Source organism: Anomaloglossus baeobatrachus, chromosome 1 (assembly GCF_048569485.1).
Source record: "Anomaloglossus baeobatrachus isolate aAnoBae1 chromosome 1, aAnoBae1.hap1, whole genome shotgun sequence".
In the NCBI taxonomy this organism is placed as follows: domain Eukaryota; kingdom Metazoa; phylum Chordata; class Amphibia; order Anura; family Aromobatidae; genus Anomaloglossus; species Anomaloglossus baeobatrachus.
The window spans coordinates 900,529,277-900,548,915 of NC_134353.1; the positions used below are offsets into that span (position 1 = coordinate 900,529,277).

The 19,639-nt window shown below is 50.9% G+C and overlaps 1 protein-coding gene across 2 annotated transcripts in view; it reads left to right on the forward strand.

Annotated features, from left to right (window-relative positions):
- MYO5B (myosin VB) overlaps positions 1-19,639 on the forward strand; it is a 327,189-nt gene that overhangs the window by 203,112 nt on the left and 104,438 nt on the right. For both annotated transcript variants that reach the window (XM_075327185.1, XM_075327192.1), the window contains exons 10-13: positions 3,839-4,104; positions 16,660-16,741; positions 17,963-18,103; positions 19,334-19,456. In XM_075327185.1, coding sequence (XP_075183300.1) covers positions 3,839-4,104; positions 16,660-16,741; positions 17,963-18,103; positions 19,334-19,456 — 612 coding nt within the window. The remainder of the gene's footprint in view (positions 1-3,838; positions 4,105-16,659; positions 16,742-17,962; positions 18,104-19,333; positions 19,457-19,639) is intronic.

Sequence of the window (19,639 nt, forward strand, 5' to 3'; positions counted from 1 at the left end):
GGATGACTACTGTCCCACCTCAGGAGGGAATTCGTAGAGGTTGGTTTCCTGTATGTAGAGGTACTCAAACTACCCTCCTTGGTTTTACTGATGAGTACGTCAAGAAATGGCAGAGTGGTGGAATCTGCCTCGTAGGTAAAGCGAAGACCTATCTCGTTGTCATTTAGGCCAGTAACAAACCTGTCCAGATCGACCCTGGTACCCCGCCATATGACGAATATGTCGTCAATATAGCGAGCCCATAGGTCGATCTGGTCAGGTAGACGTCCATCACCCCCCTCCTCGGAGAAGACAATAGTCTCCTCCCACCAGCCCAGGAGCAGATTAGCGTACGAGGGAGCACAAGGGCTCCCCATCGCAGTGCCCCTGAGCTGGTGAAAGAACCTGCCGTTAAAGGTAAAGACGTTGTTTCTTAGACAGAATTCTAAGGCTTGTAACACAAATTCATTATGAAGATGATATTGGCAGCCTCTCATAGAGAGATAGTATTTGGCCGCCTTCAGCCCCATGTGGTGCGGGATTGAGGAATAAAGTGCCTCAACATCAATGCTGACTAATATATCATCTTCTTCCACTGAAACACCATCTAGTTTCAAGAGTAGGTCTGTAGTATCTCTCGTGTAGGAGGGATGTGATTCCACAAATGGTCTTAAGACCACGTCCACATATGAACCAAGGTTCTGGCATATTCCTCCAATGCCGGAGACAATCTGCCTACCCTTCAGTGGACTAAGTCCTTTATGGACCTTGGGTAGGCCATAAAATGTAGCTATAATGGGGTGGTCTGGCAGCAAGAATTCGTGTTCCTTTTTGTCTATCACTTTATCGGCAAGGCCCTTGTCCAAAAGTTTCTTCAATTCAGACATCAGGGGAACCATAGGGTTCTCTTTCAGGATGGCATATCCTTCCTTATTAAGGAGAAGGTCATGGCACATTGTGATATATTGCGTCTGGTCCAGGACAACCACGTTGCCACCTTTATCAGATGGTTTGATGACAACGCGGCGGTCCTGTTCCAGAGCGCGAATGGCCATGATCTCCTCCTTGGTACAGTTGTATTGTGTAAAGATGTTTTTTTCACTCATCTCTTTCAAATCTTTCAGATCTCTGTATGTAATAGTTGTATATACTAATGTAATTAAAGGCATCCGCAGAGATCTTTATTTTATGGCAGCAACCGATAAAGATCTGTGAGAATCGCCAATACAACATTGTGTTGGAAACAGTAATTCTTGAAATCCTAGAAACATAAACTGTGTAAAGAACATTTGTCATGTAGTGCTGAATAAAAATACTGCCATATATCCCATCTTCCATTGCGGCGGCTGCACCTCCTGACCTCCTCTCCAGCGGCGGTATGTCCCATCCTCCATTGCGGCGCCTGCATCTCCTGTCCTCCTCGGCGCCGCGCTGCCTCACGCTGCTGTGACCTCTGCAGAGTGAGCGCAGCGCACGGCCGCACGTCGGGGCAGGGAGCTAATTGGAGCTCCGGTGACTCCGGAAGTGCCAGCGCGCTCAACTTCAACGCTCAACCCTAATGCCGTACTAGTACTATGTACTGCTCCAGAAAAATTGTGCCATACAGTGTAAATAATAGTGCCATGCAATTTCCAAATATCAATACGGCTTACTGTTTCATAATAGCTGTGCCCTACTGTTTAAATAATTGTGACATACAGTGCTTAATTATAGTGCCGTACAACATCCAAATAACAGTGCTGTGCTTTACTCCATATTTATTGTGCCACATGGTGTAATCATACTTGCATACAGTGCCCAATAATAGTGCTGTATACTGCTCCATAATAACTGTGCAATACAGTGGAAACAATTGTTCCATACAGTGTCCATAATAGTGATGTACAGTGTTTAAATGTAAGTGTTCTGTCCTGCTCCATAACTGTACCAATCAATGTAAATAATAGTGCCATGCAATGTCCAGACAACAGTGCTGTGTCCTTCTCCATAATAAATGTGCTATACATGGAAGTACTACTGCAGCACTGTGCTCATTAATAGTGCCGTACAATGTGCAAAATAGCACTGCTTAGTAGCTGAGCACATAGTGTTAAAATATGGTATCACATAGTGCCCAATAATAGTGCTGAGTACTGCTGAATAATAAAGGTACCTAATAGTGTATGTAAATAGCCGCGCCATACAATGCCCAGAATAACAGTGCCATATATTTTTCATGAATAGCAGGATCATCATGTGCCCAAATAAGGGTCTGTGTAAAAAAAACCAGCCCCATTGTCAGTTTCATAGTGGCCTGATAATAGAGACCTTTTACTGAAAAACCCATCGTGTGCCCAAGTTTAATTCCTTAATGGTCTCCACTCGATATCACATTCATCTCACCAGCAGAAGACATCGCAGGATTGAGCGGTTTCAGGTGATGAATATTCACGTTCTGACGTGTGCACCCTCGGGTCACCTGCGATGGGAATCCTGTGCTGACCTCTAGTGGCGCTGCCTCCTATGCTGGTCCGTAGCCAGAGTACTGCCCCGCCGAGCTCCAGCACTGATCTTCAGCCTTTGCATGTAAACAACACAGGTTCCCATTCACTGACAACAAACGGAGATCTTGAAAACCGTAGATTAAAATCTCTCAAGTTCACATAGACGCGACTAGGACTGGTTTTCATCCCATAGTTTTCAGGATCTCTGCTTGCAGTCAGTGAATGGGAATTTACACTATTTACTCTCAGTTTATTAAGACCTTTCCTGGGTCATTATTCATTACAGTGCAGTTATCCTATATCTGTCCGGTAGAGTATTGATGGGTAAATAATGTAGGTTCTCGTTCACTGACAGCAGGCGGAGATATCGAAAATCATATAATGTCTTAGTTATATGATACTCAACAGAGCGCGTACAATATGTTTGCAATTCCTTTCTCCAAAATAAGAATGAGTAATGCGCATTCACCGGGCATGGATGGATGGATTAATGTCGTATGTACCAAACATGGATGATGGCGCGTGGATGGATGGCGCATGCTTGGCGCGTGGATGGTTGGCGCATGGACGGCGCGTGGCTGGATGGCGCATTCACGGCGCGCGGATGGATGGTGCGTGGATTGGGGATGGATGGATGGCGCATGCATCGGGGATGGATGGTGCATGCATAGGGCATGAATGGGTGGCGCATGCAGAGTGCATGGATAAATGCTGCATGCATCGGGCATGGATGGGTGGCGCATGTATCGGGCATGGATGGTTGGCGCATGCATCGGGCATGGATGGATGGCACCTGCACTGGGCCTGGATGGATGCTGCATGCATAGGGAATGGATGGCACCTGCACTGGGCCTGGATGGATGCTGCATGCATAGGGAATGGATGGCACCTGCACTGGGCCTGGATGGATGATGCATGCATAGGGCATGCATGGATGGGGCATGCATGAGATTTCACAATTGATAACAGTAAAGTCCAGTAAAGTATCTCGGAGCTCGTGGGTCCTGATACAAAAGTTCCAGCGGGAACTTATTGCAAATCTGTAATAGCATTAGCCTTTTTCTATTGGCCATCAGGACCTTTGGGGCCCCATAGGCTCCAGGGCCCAGCTGTGATTGACTATACAACAATATGTACAGGGATTACAATCAAGCCCATGGAGTCGGGAGATAATTGAGAGAATTGGTGCCAGGAATGGCCCCGCCCTTTATGCACTCGTGACCTTATTTGCATAAAATATCAAAGTTTATTTTCTAAGTGAATGTAAATGTATATTCTTGCTGGATTTCTCTTTGCACCAGATCTATAGCTTCTCTCTCCAGCGTTGTCTCCTCCTGACGTCTCATCCATTCCGTTTCTATTCCCCCATTTCCTAGAAGGGAGACGAGCACCTGAACCACTTCTGTTCGCTACTTGGGGTGGAGCACGATCAGATGGAGCATTGGTTGTGCCACCGGAAACTTGTCACCACCTCTGAAACGTACGTGAAGAACATGTCGATCCAACAGGCAGTCAATGCCAGGAACGCTCTGGCCAAGCACATCTACGCTCAGTTATTCAACTGGATCGTCCAGCATGTCAACAAAGCGCTGCACACCACCAGCAAGCAGCACTCCTTCATTGGGGTACTGGATATATACGGGTAAGAGGACGTAGAAATGATACTCAGTACTCAGTCCTATAGAATATATACCTGTAGTGTATGTGCTCCACTAAGCCGGTTCGGTGGCATCCCTAGCTATTCTATGGATAGAGGATTCCTTACCGTCTTGGCACAGCCCCTTTATTATATTCATTGTCTCTTTAAGGGTATGTGTCTTGCTGGCAATGTGGAGGCAGCTGGAGACAGGGGCTCCTAAACTGGCTCTTAGGCTAGGGGGACTGTAGCTTTCCCTTATCTCAGAGTTACATCTGGAGGTGAGGATGTCTGAGCCGCCTTCCTGGCCCTGCTCCTGATCAGCCCTGATCTTATACCCCCACCACTCAACCCCTGGGGAGGGCCGTAAGAGGAGTGATAAAGCCAACAGAAATAGACAAACAGGGGAAACCAAAACTGTCTCTTGGCACACACGCACACACACGCCCACACACAAAAGACAGTAAGAGGTAAGGAGGAAAATAAGATCAAGGAGGAAACAACAAGACAATGGGAGAACTTTCACAACAACTCCAAGCACAATGCAATATAATCACCAGCAGGACTGGGACACAACATCACACAGACCAACACAGGTATAAACTATAGTCAGCATAGGAAGACCGATTCCACCAACTTAAAAAGGTGGGGAGCAAATGTGATTCCAGAGGTACGCAGCAGGCTAGCAGAGGTTAACTCTTGCTAGCTTCACCATTAATGAGCCCACAGCTGGTCGACGCCTGAGCCTGCCTGTGTAACTCAGAAACACCAGAGAAACCATAGTGAGGAGTGTCCGTCTGCCATGTGAACAGTGTCTGATGCCACCATGACACTCGACGAGTTTTGAGCAAAACTCCATGTGACATTATGTTCACAAATTGGAGCTACCCTTTTTCTTTATTGCCCCGAGTTTAGCCAAAATAAAAGTTAATTTAGATTGTGAGCCCCAATGGGGACAGTGTTCCTGATGTATGTAAAGTGCTGCGGAATATGTTAGCGCTATATAAAAAATAAAGATTTATTATTTATTTATTATTATTAACCAGCTTTCTATATAGCTTTGTTTCTAAAAAAAAAGTTTTTGTATACAGTGCTCATGCAGATATATGCGATTCCTTGGTTGTAGACTACAAAGAGCTCTGTGTATTCTGATCCTTCACACCCTCTAGGGGCGGCTGATGGAAGTAACACCTGACTAAGGTTTGTAGTCCTTGGAGACACATAGGTCTGGATTGGAGCTGTATACAAAAAAAAAGTAAAATATTCTTGTTTGCAATATTGTTTCATTTTGCATAGATTGGAGGAATAAAAACTAGTTGTAAACTTTTACACCCCCCTGTTGGGTTATATTGTCGGGCAAACGAGGAAGAATTTCCATCCTTTGCTGCTACCTGTAGTCACCCATGGAGAGAGGTCGTGGCGGCTTTTTCTCATCTTTGGCTTCCTGTCTACAAGTAATGGGATGATATATGGAGTCTTGAGGGGGCAGCAGTAGGGGAGAAGCTTAATTGTTTGTTTCGCTGCTGTGTTGCTTTGGCACGGGGCTGTAAATTAGCGAATAATGTAAATCTTCTGTCTCTGACAGGCGCACTGCGTCTCCCTAATTGTCCTCCGAGACTCCGGAGTCTCAGAGCAGATGAACGGACGCTCTCCTCTCGCTTATATAAAGACAATTAGTATCTCCCGAGCGAAACGCGGCCATCGCCTGAGCTCATTACACAAGATTAAAAGTATTTTTTTTTTTTATTATTATGATTTTTTGGGGAAAACTAGAAAGAAAGAAAGTAAAGGTTCTAAAATCTCCATCATGGGAGAGGGGAACAATTACACGGGATGATCTAGGCTTCACAATGCCGGACTGTCAGCTAGAAAACTGTGGGGTAGGAGAAATCAACCCAGGAGAGTTTCGCCCGGCAGCATGGATGCCGCAGCAGCAGAATTGTTAAAATATATATATATATATATATATATATATATATATATATATATATATATATATATATATATATATATATATATATATATATATATATATATATATATATATATACATACACTGCTCAAGAAATTAAAGGGAACACTCAAATAACATTCTAGATGTGAATGAATAAATGAATAAAATATTCTCATTGAATACTTTGTTCTGTACAAAGTTGAATGTGCTGACAACAAAATCACACAAAAATAATCAGTGGAAATCAAATGTTTTAACCAATGGAGGCCTGGATTTGAAGACACACACAAAATGAAAGTGAAAACACGTCAAAATAAGGCTCAGTATTGTGTGTGGCCTCCACGTGCCTGTATGACCTCCCTACAACGCCTGGGCATGCTCCTGATGCGGTTGTGGATGGTCTCCTGAGGGATCTCCTCCCAGACCTGGACTAAAGCATCCGCCAACTCCTGGACAGTCTGTGGTGCAACATGACGTTGGTGGATGGAGCGAGACATGATGTCCCAGATGTGCTCAATTGGATTCAGGTCTGGGGAACGGGCCAGTGCATAGCTTCAATGCCTTCATCTTGCAGGAACTGCTGACACACTACAGCCACATGAGGTCTGGCATTGTCCTGCATTATGAGGAACCCTGGGCCAACCGCTCCAGCATATGGTCTTACAGGGGGTCTGAGGATCTGATCTCGGTGCCTAATGGCAGTCAGGGTACCTCTGGTGAGCACATGGAGGGCTGTGTGGCCCTCCAAAGAAATGCCACCCCTCACCATTACTGACCCAATGCCAAACCGGTCATACTGAAGGATGTTGCAGGCAGATCGCTCTCCAGACTCTGTCACGTCTGTCACTTGTGCTCAGTGTGAACCTGCTTTCATCTGTGAAGAGCACAGGGCGCTAGTGGCGAATTTGCCAATCCTGGTGTTCTGTGGCAAATGCCTAGCGTCCTGCACGGTGTTGGGCAGTGAGCACATCCCCCATCTGTGGACATTGGGCCCTCATGCCATCCTCATGGAGTGAGTTTCTAACCGTTTGTGCAGACACATGCACATTTGTGGCTGCTGGAGGTCATTTTGTAGGGTTCTGGTCCTCCTGTTCCTCCTTGCATAAGGGTGGAGGTAGTGGTCCTGCTGCTGGGTTGTTGCCCTCCTACGGTCCCCTCCACGTCTCCTGGTGTACTGACCTGTCTCCTGGTGGCGCCTCCATCCTCTAGACACTACGTTGACCTACACAGCAAACCTTCTTGCCACAGCTCGCATTGATGTGCTATCCTGGATGAGCTGCACTACTGGCAGGGGCGTAACTATCGCGGTCGCAGCGGTCGCAATTGCGTCCGGGCCCGGGAGGTTAGGGGCCCGTGGCCGCCCGGCAGATCAGCAGCCAGCTCCTTTCTGTGAGAGAGGAGCTGCGCTGTTCTGCCGCAGACCACGCGGCACAGCAGCCGCTATATGACCCGGTCGCTGCCGCTGACACCGGGCCCCCCTGCCTGGTGTCAGCGGTGGCGTCACCGCGCTCCGGTCACTCACGGCACCGCGCTCCGGTCACTCACGGCACCGCGCTCCGGTCACTCACGGCACCGCGCTCCGGTCACTCACGGCACCGCGCTCCGGTCACTCACGGCACCGCGCTCCGGTCACTCACGGCACCGCGCTCCCGTCACTCACGGCACCGCGCTCCCGTCACTCACGGCACCGCGCTCCCGTCACTCATGGCACCGCGCTCCCGTCACTCACGGCAACGCGCTCCCGTCACCGCGCACTGCTTTGATATTGCATAGAGCGGCCAGCGCCGCTCTTTGCATCATCAGTCTTCCCCCGTGCCTGCGGTGACGTCACTCCTGTGCGACTGCTGTGTGTGGTGAGTGCACAGAGTGCAGGACGACGCCGACCGGAGCCACGGCAGAACAAGGACAGAAGTGAGGACGGGCAGCGGTGAAACAAATAGAGGTGAGGACAGAGCTGCGGTGGAAGGAGAAGAGAGGTGAGTACTTGTTTTGTTTTGTTTTTGTTTTTTTTTTATAGATCAGTGAGTACACGGGGAGGCTTGCTGCAGGACACATGGAGTCCTTGGGGGGGCCTGGCTGCAAGACACTGGGGGGCCTGGCTGCAAGACACTGGGGGGGCCTGGCTGCAGGACACATGGAGGCACTGGGGGGGGCCTGGCTGCAGGACACATGGAGGCCCTGGGGGGGGCCTGGCTGCAGGACACATGGAAGCCCTTGGGGGGGGCCTGGCTGCAGGACACATGGAAGCCCTGGGGGGGCCTGGCTGCAGGACACATGGAGTCCTTGGGGGGCCCTGGCTGCAGGACACATGGAGGCCCTGGGGAGGGGGGCTGGCTGCAGGACACATGGGCTGCAGCCCAAGGACTCCATGTGTCCTACAGCCAGCCACCAGGGCCTCCCCAGGGCCTCCATGTGTCCTGCAGCCAGGGCCCCCCAAGGACTCCATGTGTCCTGCAGCCGGGCCCCTTGGAGGCCCTTCGGGGGGACTGGCTGCATGACACATGGAGTCCTTGGGGGGGAGGCTGGCTGCATGACTCATGGAGGCCTGTGAAGGGGCTGGCTGCATGACACAGAGACCCTGGGGGGCTTGCGGCATGACACACGGAGGTCCTGGGGGGAACTGGCTGCATGACACATGGAGGTCCTGGGGGGCTGGCTGCATGATGCATGGAGGTCTATGGGCTGCATGATACATGGAGGTCTATGGGGCTGCATAATACATGGAGGTCTATGGGGCTGCATTATACTATTGGGATGCATTATACATGGAGGTCTATGGGGCTGCATAATAAACATGAAGGAAACCTTATAGATGGACTATATGGGTGCATTATACATGGAGGAGTATGGGGCTGCATAATACAATATGAAGGTTTATGGGGGCTACATTATAATATATGGAGGACTACTGAGGCTACTTTATACATGGAGGACTATGGGGGTGCGTTATAAAACATAGAGGACTGTGGTGCAGTATAATACATGGAGAACTATGGGGTGAATTATAATACATGGAGGACTATGGGAAATGCATTATAATACATGGAGGACTATGGAGGTGCATTCTAATATATGAAGGGTTATATGGGACCCTTTATACTATATGGAAGGCTATGTGGGGGCCATTATAGTATTTGGAGAACTATATATGAGGGGGGACAAAAATACAATCAGGGGATGGGAATGTTTTGTGCTGAGGGGAAAAGCCTTTCCCTCAGCACCCAGCTTTCCCATGCTCTGCTGTACATCTCTCAGCACCCAGCTTTCCCATGCTCTGATATGGGAAAGCTAGGTGCTGAGGGAAAGATGTATAGCAGAGCATGGGGAAGCTGGGTGCTGAAGACAAGATGGATATCAGAACATAGGAAAGCTGTGTTCTGATAGAGGGATTTCAGATCATGGGAAATCTGGGTGCTGAGGGTAAGAGCCAAGTGTCAGCGTCATTATCCCGTACCCAGAGTGTTGGTGTATGTGGAGGGGGGGCCCCTGTCCAAATTTTACACCAGGGCCCATCGAACTCTAGTTACGCCACTGACTACCGGTGCCACTTGTGTGGGTTGTAGAGTCCGTCTCATGCTACCACGAGTGTGAGAGCACAACCAACATCCAAAAGTGACCAAAACATCAGCCAGAAAGCATCGTACTGAGTCTGTGCTCCCCACCTACAGAAACACTCCTTTATTGAGTGTGTCCTGATAATTGCCAATAATTTCCATATGACGTCTATTCCATTTACACTACAGCATGTGACATTGATTGTCAGTCAGTGATTCCTAAGTGGACAGTTTGAGTTCACAGAAGTTTCATTAACTTGGAGTTATATTCAGTTGGTTAGGCAACTTTCACACATCTGGTTTGAGCTGTGAGGCTCAATCCGGCTGTGAAACCTATGCAACGGATGCGGCGAAAACACCGCATCCTTTGCATAAGTTTTTACATGCGGCCCGTCCGGTTTTTACCGGTTGCGGCATGCTACTGAGCATGCGCAGTGGAAGAAACCGCATGCGGCTGCCGGATGCAGTTTTTTCCGCATCGCGCCGCATGCGGCGTCCATAAGCATGCATTGAAAAATGTGCCGCAGCGGCCGGATACGGCGCAATGCGTTTTTTTTGCCGGAGCAAAAAACGTGCCAGGGAACTTTCCATCCGGCCGCGGCATCGTCTAAATCTGCTGCATGCGGCAAAAACCGGACTGAACGCAAGCCCATGCGGCACAATACGGCACTAATGTAAGTCTATGCAAAAAAAACCGCAACCGGCGGAAAAAAAAACGGTTGCGGTTTTAGTGCAGAGCGCCATATTGTGCCGCAGAGCAAAAACCGGATGTGTGAAAGTAGCCTAAGTGTACCCTTTAATTTTTTGAGCAGTGTATATATGTATGTATGTGTGTGTGCGTGTGTGTGTGTGTGTATATATATATATATATTTTGTATGCATTTATGTGCGTACATATGTATATGCAATGTGTGTGTATGTATATGTGTGTGTATATATATATATATATAATTTATATTTTAGCTGTAGTACCCGGGCATTGCCCGGGATAGTAACTGTCTGTCTCTCTCCCAGTCTGTCTGTCTGTGTCTGTCTATCTCTTTCTGTCTGTGTGTCTGTGTGTCTGTCTTTCTGTCTGTGTGTCTGTCTCTCTCTGTCTGTGAGTCTGTCCATGTCTGTGTGTGTGAGTGGCTCTCTGTGAGTCTGTGTATATCTGTCTGTCTCTGTATCAATCTCTCTGTCTGTCTCTCTATCTCTGTGTCTGTCTGTCTCTTTCCCCGTCTGTCTCTTTCCCCGTCTGTCTCTTTCCCCGTCTGTCTCTTTCCCCGTCTGTCTCTTTCCCCGTCTGTCTCTTTCCCCGTCTGTCTCTTTCCCCGTCTGTCTCTTTCCCCGTCTGTCTCTTTCCCCGTCTGTCTCTTTCCCCGTCTGTCTCTTTCCCCGTCTGTCTCTTTCCCCGTCTGTCTCTTTCCCCGTCTGTCTCTTTCCCCGTCTCTCTTTCCCCGTCTGTCTCTTTCCCCGTCTGTCTCTTTCCCCGTCTGTCTCTTTCCCCGTCTGTCTCTTTCCCCGTCTGTCTCTTTCCCCGTCTGTCTCTTTCCCCGTCTGTCTCTTTCCCCGTCTGTCTCTTTCCCCGTCTGTCTCTTTCCCCGTCTGTCTCTTTCCCCGTCTGTCTCTTTCCCCGTCTGTCTCTTTCCCCGTCTGTCTCTTTCCCCGTCTGTCTCTTTCCCCGTCTGTCTCTTTCCCCGTCTGTCTCTTTCCCCGTCTGTCTCTTTCCCCGTCTGTCTCTTTCCCCGTCTGTCTCTTTCCCCGTCTGTCTCTTTCTCCGTCTGTCTCTTTCCCCGTCTGTCTCTTTCCCCGTCTGTCTCTTTCCCCGTCTGTCTCTTTCCCCGTCTGTCTCTTTCCCCGTCTGTCTCTTTCCCCGTCTGTCTCTTTCCCCGTCTGTCTCTTTCCCCGTCTGTCTCTTTCCCCGTCTGTCTCTTTCCCCGTCTGTCTCTTTCCCCGTCTGTCTCTTTCCCCGTCTGTCTCTTTCCCCGTCTGTCTCTTTCCCCGTCTGTCTCTTTCCCCGTCTGTCTCTTTCCCCGTCTGTCTCTTTCCCCGTCTGTCTCTTTCCCCGTCTGTCTCTTTCCCCGTCTGTCTCTTTCCCCGTCTGTCTCTTTCCCCGTCTGTCTCTTTCCCCGTCTGTCTCTTTCCCCGTCTGTCTCTTTCCCCGTCTGTCTCTTTCCCCGTCTGTCTCTTTCCCCGTCTGTCTCTTTCCCCGTCTGTCTCTTTCCCCGTCTGTCTCTTTCCCCGTCTGTCTCTTTCCCCGTCTGTCTCTTTCCCCCTCTGTCTCTTTCCCCGTCTGTCTCTTTCCCCCTCTGTCTCTTTCCCCCTCTGTCTCTTTCCCCCTCTGTCTCTTTCCCCCTCTGTCTCTTTCCCCCTCTGTCTCTTTCCCCCTCTGTCTCTTTCCCCCTCTGTCTCTTTCCCCCTCTGTCTCTTTCCCCCTCTGTCTCTTTCCCCCTCTGTCTCTTTCCCCCTCTGTCTCTTTCCCCCTCTGTCTCTTTCCCCCTCTGTCTCTTTCCCCCTCTGTCTCTTTCCCCCTCTGTCTCTTTCCCCCTCTGTCTCTTTCCCCCTCTGTCTCTTTCCCCCTCTGTCTCTTTCCCCCTCTGTCTCTTTCCCCCTCTGTCTCTTTCCCCCTCTGTCTCTTTCCCCCTCTGTCTCTTTCCCCCTCTGTCTCTTTCCCCCTCTGTCTCTTTCCCCCTCTGTCTCTTTCCCCCTCTGTCTCTTTCCCCCTCTGTCTCTTTCCCCCTCTGTCTCTTTCCCCCTCTGTCTCTTTCCCCCTCTGTCTCTTTCCCCCTCTGTCTCTTTCCCCCTCTGTCTCTTTCCCCCTCTGTCTCTTTCCCCCTCTGTCTCTTTCCCCCTCTGTCTCTTTCCCCCTCTGTCTCTTTCCCCCTCTGTCTCTTTCCCCCTCTGTCTCTTTCCCCCTCTGTCTCTTTCCCCCTCTGTCTCTTTCCCCCTCTGTCTCTTTCCCCCTCTGTCTCTTTCCCCCTCTGTCTCTTTCCCCCTCTGTCTCTTTCCCCCTCTGTCTCTTTCCCCCTCTGTCTCTTTCCCCCTCTGTCTCTTTCCCCCTCTGTCTCTTTCCCCCTCTGTCTCTTTCCCCCTCTGTCTCTTTCCCCCTCTGTCTCTTTCCCCCTCTGTCTCTTTCCCCCTCTGTCTCTTTCCCCCTCTGTCTCTTTCCCCCTCTGTCTCTTTCCCCCTCTGTCTCTTTCCCCCTCTGTCTCTTTCCCCCTCTGTCTCTTTCCCCCTCTGTCTCTTTCCCCCTCTGTCTCTTTCCCCCTCTGTCTCTTTCCCCCTCTGTCTCTTTCCCCCTCTGTCTCTTTCCCCCTCTGTCTCTTTCCCCCTCTGTCTCTTTCCCCCTCTGTCTCTTTCCCCCTCTGTCTCTTTCCCCCTCTGTCTCTTTCCCCCTCTGTCTCTTTCCCCCTCTGTCTCTTTCCCCCTCTGTCTCTTTCCCCCTCTGTCTCTTTCCCCCTCTGTCTCTTTCCCCCTCTGTCTCTTTCCCCCTCTGTCTCTTTCCCCCTCTGTCTCTTTCCCCCTCTGTCTCTTTCCCCCTCTGTCTCTTTCCCCCTCTGTCTCTTTCCCCCTCTCTCTCTTTCCCCCTCTCTCTCTTTCCCCCTCTCTCTCTTTCCCCCTCTCTCTCTTTCCCCCCCTCTCTCTTTCCCCCCCTCTCTCTTTCCCCCTCTCTCTCTTTCCCCCCCTCTCTCTTTCCCCCCCTCTCTCTTTCCCCCCCTCTCTCTTTCCCCCCCTCTCTCTTTCCCCCCCTCTCTCTTTCCCCCCCTCTCTCTTTCCCCCCCCTCTCTCTTTCCCCCCCTCTGTCTCTTCCTCCCCCCTCTGTCTCTTCCTCCCCCCTCTGTCTCTTCCTCCCCCCTCTGTCTCTTCCTCCCCCCTCTGTCTCTTCCTCCCCCCTCTGTCTCTTTCCCCCCCTCTGTCTCTTCCCCCCCCCCTGTCTCTTTCCCCCCCCCCTGTCTCTTCCCCCCCTCTGTCTCTTCCCCCCCCTCTGTCTCTTCCCCCCCCTCTGTCTCTTCCCCCCCCTCTGTCTCTTCCCCCCCCCCCTCTGTCTCTTCCCCCCCTTCTGTCTCTTCCCCCCCCTTCTGTCTCTTCCCCACCTTCTGTCTCTTCCCCCCCCTCTGTCTCTTCCCCCCCCCTCTGTCTCTTCCCCCCCCTCTGTCTCTTCCCCCCCCTCTGTCTCTTCCCCCCCTCTGTCTCTTCCCCCCCCCTCTGTCTACCTTTCTGTCTCTCTATCTGTCTCTCCACCGACATCTTATCACCTCACACATAGGCTTCTTATACTAACAATTTATTTTGTTCCTATAGCAACCACTGACAGTTGCTATTAATAAGCTGTAGGTCCTATCTCCATTGACTTTAATGGAGACAGGGTTTTTGGAGTGTAACTGTAAAGCGCGGGGACGATCCCTGAGTCACATGGGGTGTTTGTGCAAAATTTTGTGATTGTAAATGCGACGATGCGTATTCCTTCAGCGGACATATACACATACATACACATATACACACACTCAGCTGTATATATTAGCGATATCTATATATATAATTGCCTTATTCTGTCTGTCTTGCTCCAAAATTGTGTCACCGTGACAGTGTCATTTCAGTGACAACTGTCGGATTGGCGGCTGGGCTCGGCCCCCCCCTCCCCCCCCTCCACGGAGATTGGCCGCTCGCCTCGGCCTGGCCCCGCCCCCCGCATGGATTAGCCGCTCGCCCTGGCCCTCCGCACGCATCGCCCGCTCCAGCGTACACCGGCTCTCGGTACACATGTGCAGGGAGCCAGCATACGCTGACGCCTCGCCCCCGCCACACGTTGGCACGCTCGGCCCCGCTGGGATCGTGACGGAGCCGGTGTACGCTGGTAACCATGACACACATCGCGTAACTATTAGGAACCGCTTCCCTTAGTTACCCGATGTGTATCATGGTTACCAGCATACACCGGCTCCCGATACACACGTGCAGGGAGCCGGCATACGCTGACGCCTCGCCCGCTCAGCCCCGCTCCAGCATACACCGGCTCCCGGTACACATGTGCAGGGAGCCGGCACCCGGCCCTCCGCACGCATCGCCCGCTCCAGCGTACACCGGCTCCCGGTACACATATGCAGGGAGCCGGCATACACTGACGCCTCGCCCCCGCCACATGTTGGCACGCTCGGCCCAACTGGGATCGTGACGGAGCCGGTGTACGCTGGTAACCATGACACACATCACGTAACTATAGGAACCGCTTCCCATAGTTACCCGATGTGTATCATGGTTACCAGCGTACACCGGCTCCCGGTACACACGTGCAGGGAGCCGGCATACGCTGACGCCTCGCCCGCTCAGCCCCGCCCCCGGCACACGTTGCCACGCTCGGACCCCCCCCCAGCGGCCCCAGCATGGGGGATGAGCACGATGGGGGGTGTGGAGCACGATGGGGGGTGTGCAGCACGATGGGGGGTGTGCAGCATGGAGGATGGAGCATGATGGGGGGTGTGCAGCATGGAGGATGTAGCACGATGGGGGTGTGCAGCATGGGGGATGGAGCACGATGGGGGTGTGCAGCATGGGAGATGGAGCACGATGGGGGGTGCGCAGCATGGGGGATGGAGCACGATGGGGGGTGCGCAGCATGGGGGATGGAGCACGATGGGGGGTGCGCAGCATGGGGGATGGAGCACGATGGGGGGTGCCTAGCATGGAGGATGGAGCACAATGGGGGGTGGACAGCATGGAGGATGGAGCACAATGGGGGGTGGACAGCATGGAGGATGGAGCACAATGGGGGGTGCGCAGCATGGGGGATGGAGCACGATGGGGGGTGCGCAGCATGAGGGATGGAGCACGATGGGGGGGTGCGCAGCATGTCGGATGGAGCACGATGGGGGGTGCGCAGCATGTCGGATGGAGCACGATGAGGGGTGCGCAGCATGTGGGATGGAGCACAATGGGGGGTGTGCAGCATGTGGGATGGAGCACGATGGGGGGTGTGCAGCATGTGGGATGGAGCACGATGGGGGGTGCGTAGCATGGGGGATGGAGCACGATGAGGGGTGCGCAGCATGGGGGATGGAGCACGATGGGGGGGTGCGCAGCATGGGGGATGGAGCACGATGAGGGGTGCGCAGCATGGGGGATGGAGCACGATGGGGTGTGCGCAGCATGGGGGATGGAGCATGATGAGGGGTGCGCAGCATGGGGGCTGGAGCACGATGGGGGGTGCGCAGCATGGGGGATGGAGCACGATGGGGGGTGTGCAGCATGGGGGATGGAGCACGATGGGGGAGTGCAGCATGGGGGATGGAGCACGATGGGGATGTGCAGCATGGGGGATGGAGCACGATGGGGGTGCACCCTTCCCCCCCAAAACACACACACACTGCCACACGCGCACCGCACAACACACCACACACACTGGGAACCACAAATACCGCCCTACACAGACACCCACATACACACAGACAACGCCGCACACACACAACACCCAACACACAAACACCGCGGCTTACATAAATATACGCACAAACCGCGCAACACACACAGCACCACACACAGAACGCTGCAGACACACAGCGCTCCACAAACAATGCAACACACACAACGCAACACACAAACCACACCGCTCTCACCCCCCGCCACACCCAGAACATTTACAGCGCCCTACACAAACACTGGCAACTACACACAACAACATCGATATATATAACAAAAAACATACATTAACTACACAATACGTAAATTATAGAATACCCGATGCCTAGAATCGGGCCACCTTCGTGTGTGCATATACATATATAATATATATAATATATATATATATATATATATATATATATATATATATATATATATATATATATATATATATATTTCTCTATATCTCTATCTCTATCTCTATCATGTGTGTGTGTATATATATGTATTAGTTTTACCACATTTGCATCTCGCAAAAAAGACGCAATATAAAAAAGAAGTTCATTAATGAAAATTGGCGGCGCCAGGAGACGGTTAAGCTGTAGTGTCAGCCATACCCAACTTTCTCAGATGTAAAAAAATATTTTGAATAATAATTTTTATTTTTATTTTCAGGTTTGAAACTTTTGAAATAAACAGCTTCGAGCAGTTCTGTATCAACTACGCCAATGAGAAGCTGCAGCAGCAGTTCAACTCGGTACGTTGACCCTCGGCACTGGTCTCCATGACCCCTGAAGCCACCCACGGGCGAAACAATTTCTTATAAAGTGTATTTACTTAGTTATGCCTTCAAGGGGCGCTATGAAATGATGTGCGGCTGCTGCTGTTTGAGGCACAGAATATGTAGGGGTGCATGTGAGGAACTGTATATGAATGTGCATAGCCTGAGGACTTAAGAGGACCTGTCAGCTCTCCAGAAAAGTCAGCTTTAGGAAATAATTGTATTTTCCCATTAAATAGCAATTATTGAGCATCGTTTCTTATATCTCTGCATTGTAGAATTCTTCTGTTGTTCCTCCTGGAAATATTTGAATAAATTGACAGTTGGCGGTTACTGGTTGGGGGCGTCTTATTTTGTCCAATCAGTGCTGCCAGTGTCAGACTGTGAAGGGATGCAATGGGAATATATATGTATTCACGAATTTCCCTAAGGAACAGAAGATCAACAGTTCAACATGCAATTGCGAGAAATCACCACACTGCAGAGTTGTAATTTCATGGAGGATGGAAGAATTTCATTAAAATGACATGTCATCACTATATGTCATCCATATTAAAGGGAATCTGACTGCAGATTTCTGCTATGTAATCTGAGAGCAGCATGATATAGGGGTTGAGCGCCTGATTCCAGTGATGTCACTTACTGGGCTGCTTGGTGCAGTTTTGATAGAATCCCTGTTTTCCCTGCTGTACCATTGCTCTTAATGCTGTGCTGTATATAACCCCGCCCACACCACTGATTGGCAGCTTATTGTGAGCAAGCTGCCAATCCAGTGGTGGGGGCAGGGTTACACAGATTAGCTGGACTAGCTTGTATGTTAGTGTTAGTCCAGCAGCGATAATCTTCTGCAGATAAAACACTGATTGTACTGAAACTACAGCACACTAGTAAGTGACACATCCCTGGGATCAAGTTAGTGTTAACATTGATATCGTCAATGGTGATTGTCCAATCAGAGCTGATTGAGGCAGGCCGTATAGAGACACTCGCTATCAGGAAGGGCAGTGATTGGAACAAGTTTAAAATTTCGCTTCCATTAGTAATAACAGAGGAACAACACTATACGGATTACTTTTTTTTTTTTTTTTAGAATTTATATCATTATGTATTTTTTAATATGTCCATAGAGCAGGCGGTGGTGTAATCTTCCACTTTTGGATATTTCCAATACAATTACAATCTGTGTTTTCCTTGCAGCATGTGTTTAAACTGGAGCAGGAGGAATACATGAAGGAGCAAATCCCATGGACCCTCATAGATTTTTACGATAATCAGCCCTGCATCGACCTGATTGAGGCCAAACTTGGAATTCTGGACCTTCTGGATGAGGAGTGTAGGGTGAGTCAGGACAAATGCAAGTGTGCCGCCCCCGTGCCAGCAGCCGGGCTGCTCTGATCCACGGTGGTTCGAGGGGTTTCCGGACCCCGGGGTCGTGCAGCCACTCAAATGAAGGGGGGTATTTTCAGGGGATTGTGTTAGAGTTCGTGATGCCACCCGTGGTATGTGGTAATTTGGAGTACCACCTCTGCAGTTGGGAGTACCCGGGGTGATGGAGGGCAGCCAGGTGTTAGAACCCTCCACGGGTAGGGGGGATACCCCAGGACTCGGTGATGGTAGGGGAGTGCCGTGGGGAGCGAAGGGGGTCACTGTGGTACTCACTCAGTCCACTAAGCTGACACCGACAACTGGATAAACCAAAGTTCTGGACACCGCTGCCGCTGAGGGGAGCTTAGTTCGGGTCCCATCCCCAATGGTGTTGCCTGGTGATCCGTGACCTGCCTCCTGGCACTAAATTTACTTCTCTGTTGGTCCCGGTAGTATGGAACTGGCTGGGTCCCGCTCCCCACTCTGGCTAAGTGTGGGAGCTTGCTCTCAGGGCTCACGCTTGGGATTTTCTGGACCGTTTTCAGTGGAAGGTCATATCCCCCTCGTTGCGCTAGTACCCCGATTTTGGAGCCGGTGGAGAGCGGATCTTGAAGGCTCCGTTCTCGTCGGGTAAATTGTCAGGTTGCCTGGAGCTACTCCCTGACGTACCCCGTCGTGCCCTGGTCCCAGCCCGGTGATGGAGCAAGGCCGTCGGCTGTCGTCCTCGACAGTTCCGTGCCCCTTGCCACGGTCCCCTGCGACCGGGGGCCCAGCTATCTAGGCCCAGACAACAGTCTGCCACCTAGACCACTTCCTAGGAGCCTGGCTCCTGACCTCTCTCCTTCACTTCCAACACACTTTCCTCCTACTCACACTCCTGACCTCCCCTAACCAACCCCCCAAGTGGGCGACCCTATTCCACTCAGGCCGTCCACTGGTGTGTCTGGTGGGTGTGGTGCAGAGTGTACCTAGGATTTGATTTGGCTGATGTAGGCAACACCATGTAGTTGGGCACCCATAACCAAGGAGGAGGCGGATACTGCACGGGAGGCGGATACTGCACGGGAGGGTAGATTGTGCAATACCCTGTGACGACCCGATAGTCCAGGGCCTCACACAAGCTCAATGCAAGTACATCAACTTTGTTGTTAAGGGCTATATCTTCCCTTGCAGTCTAAAAGTCATAATCATGTTCGTTTTTAGGTCCCAAAGGGCACGGATAAGAACTGGGCTCAGAAGCTGTACGACCGACACGGCAGCAGTCAGCACTTCAAGAAGCCTCGGATGTCTAACATCTCTTTTATCGTCGTTCACTTTGCCGACAAGGTAAGCAATGACTTTTAATGATAGTCGCTGCGTCAAAACCTTAAAGTAAAAATCCACTTTATCATCATCATTTTTGGGGGGTTTTAGGTAAAAAATGTATTATAGTGGTTAAAGCTCTTCAAAATGCAGTTAAAAAATAACATGCTGACTACCTGTGTCCACCACAAGAGGGAGCTCACTGTA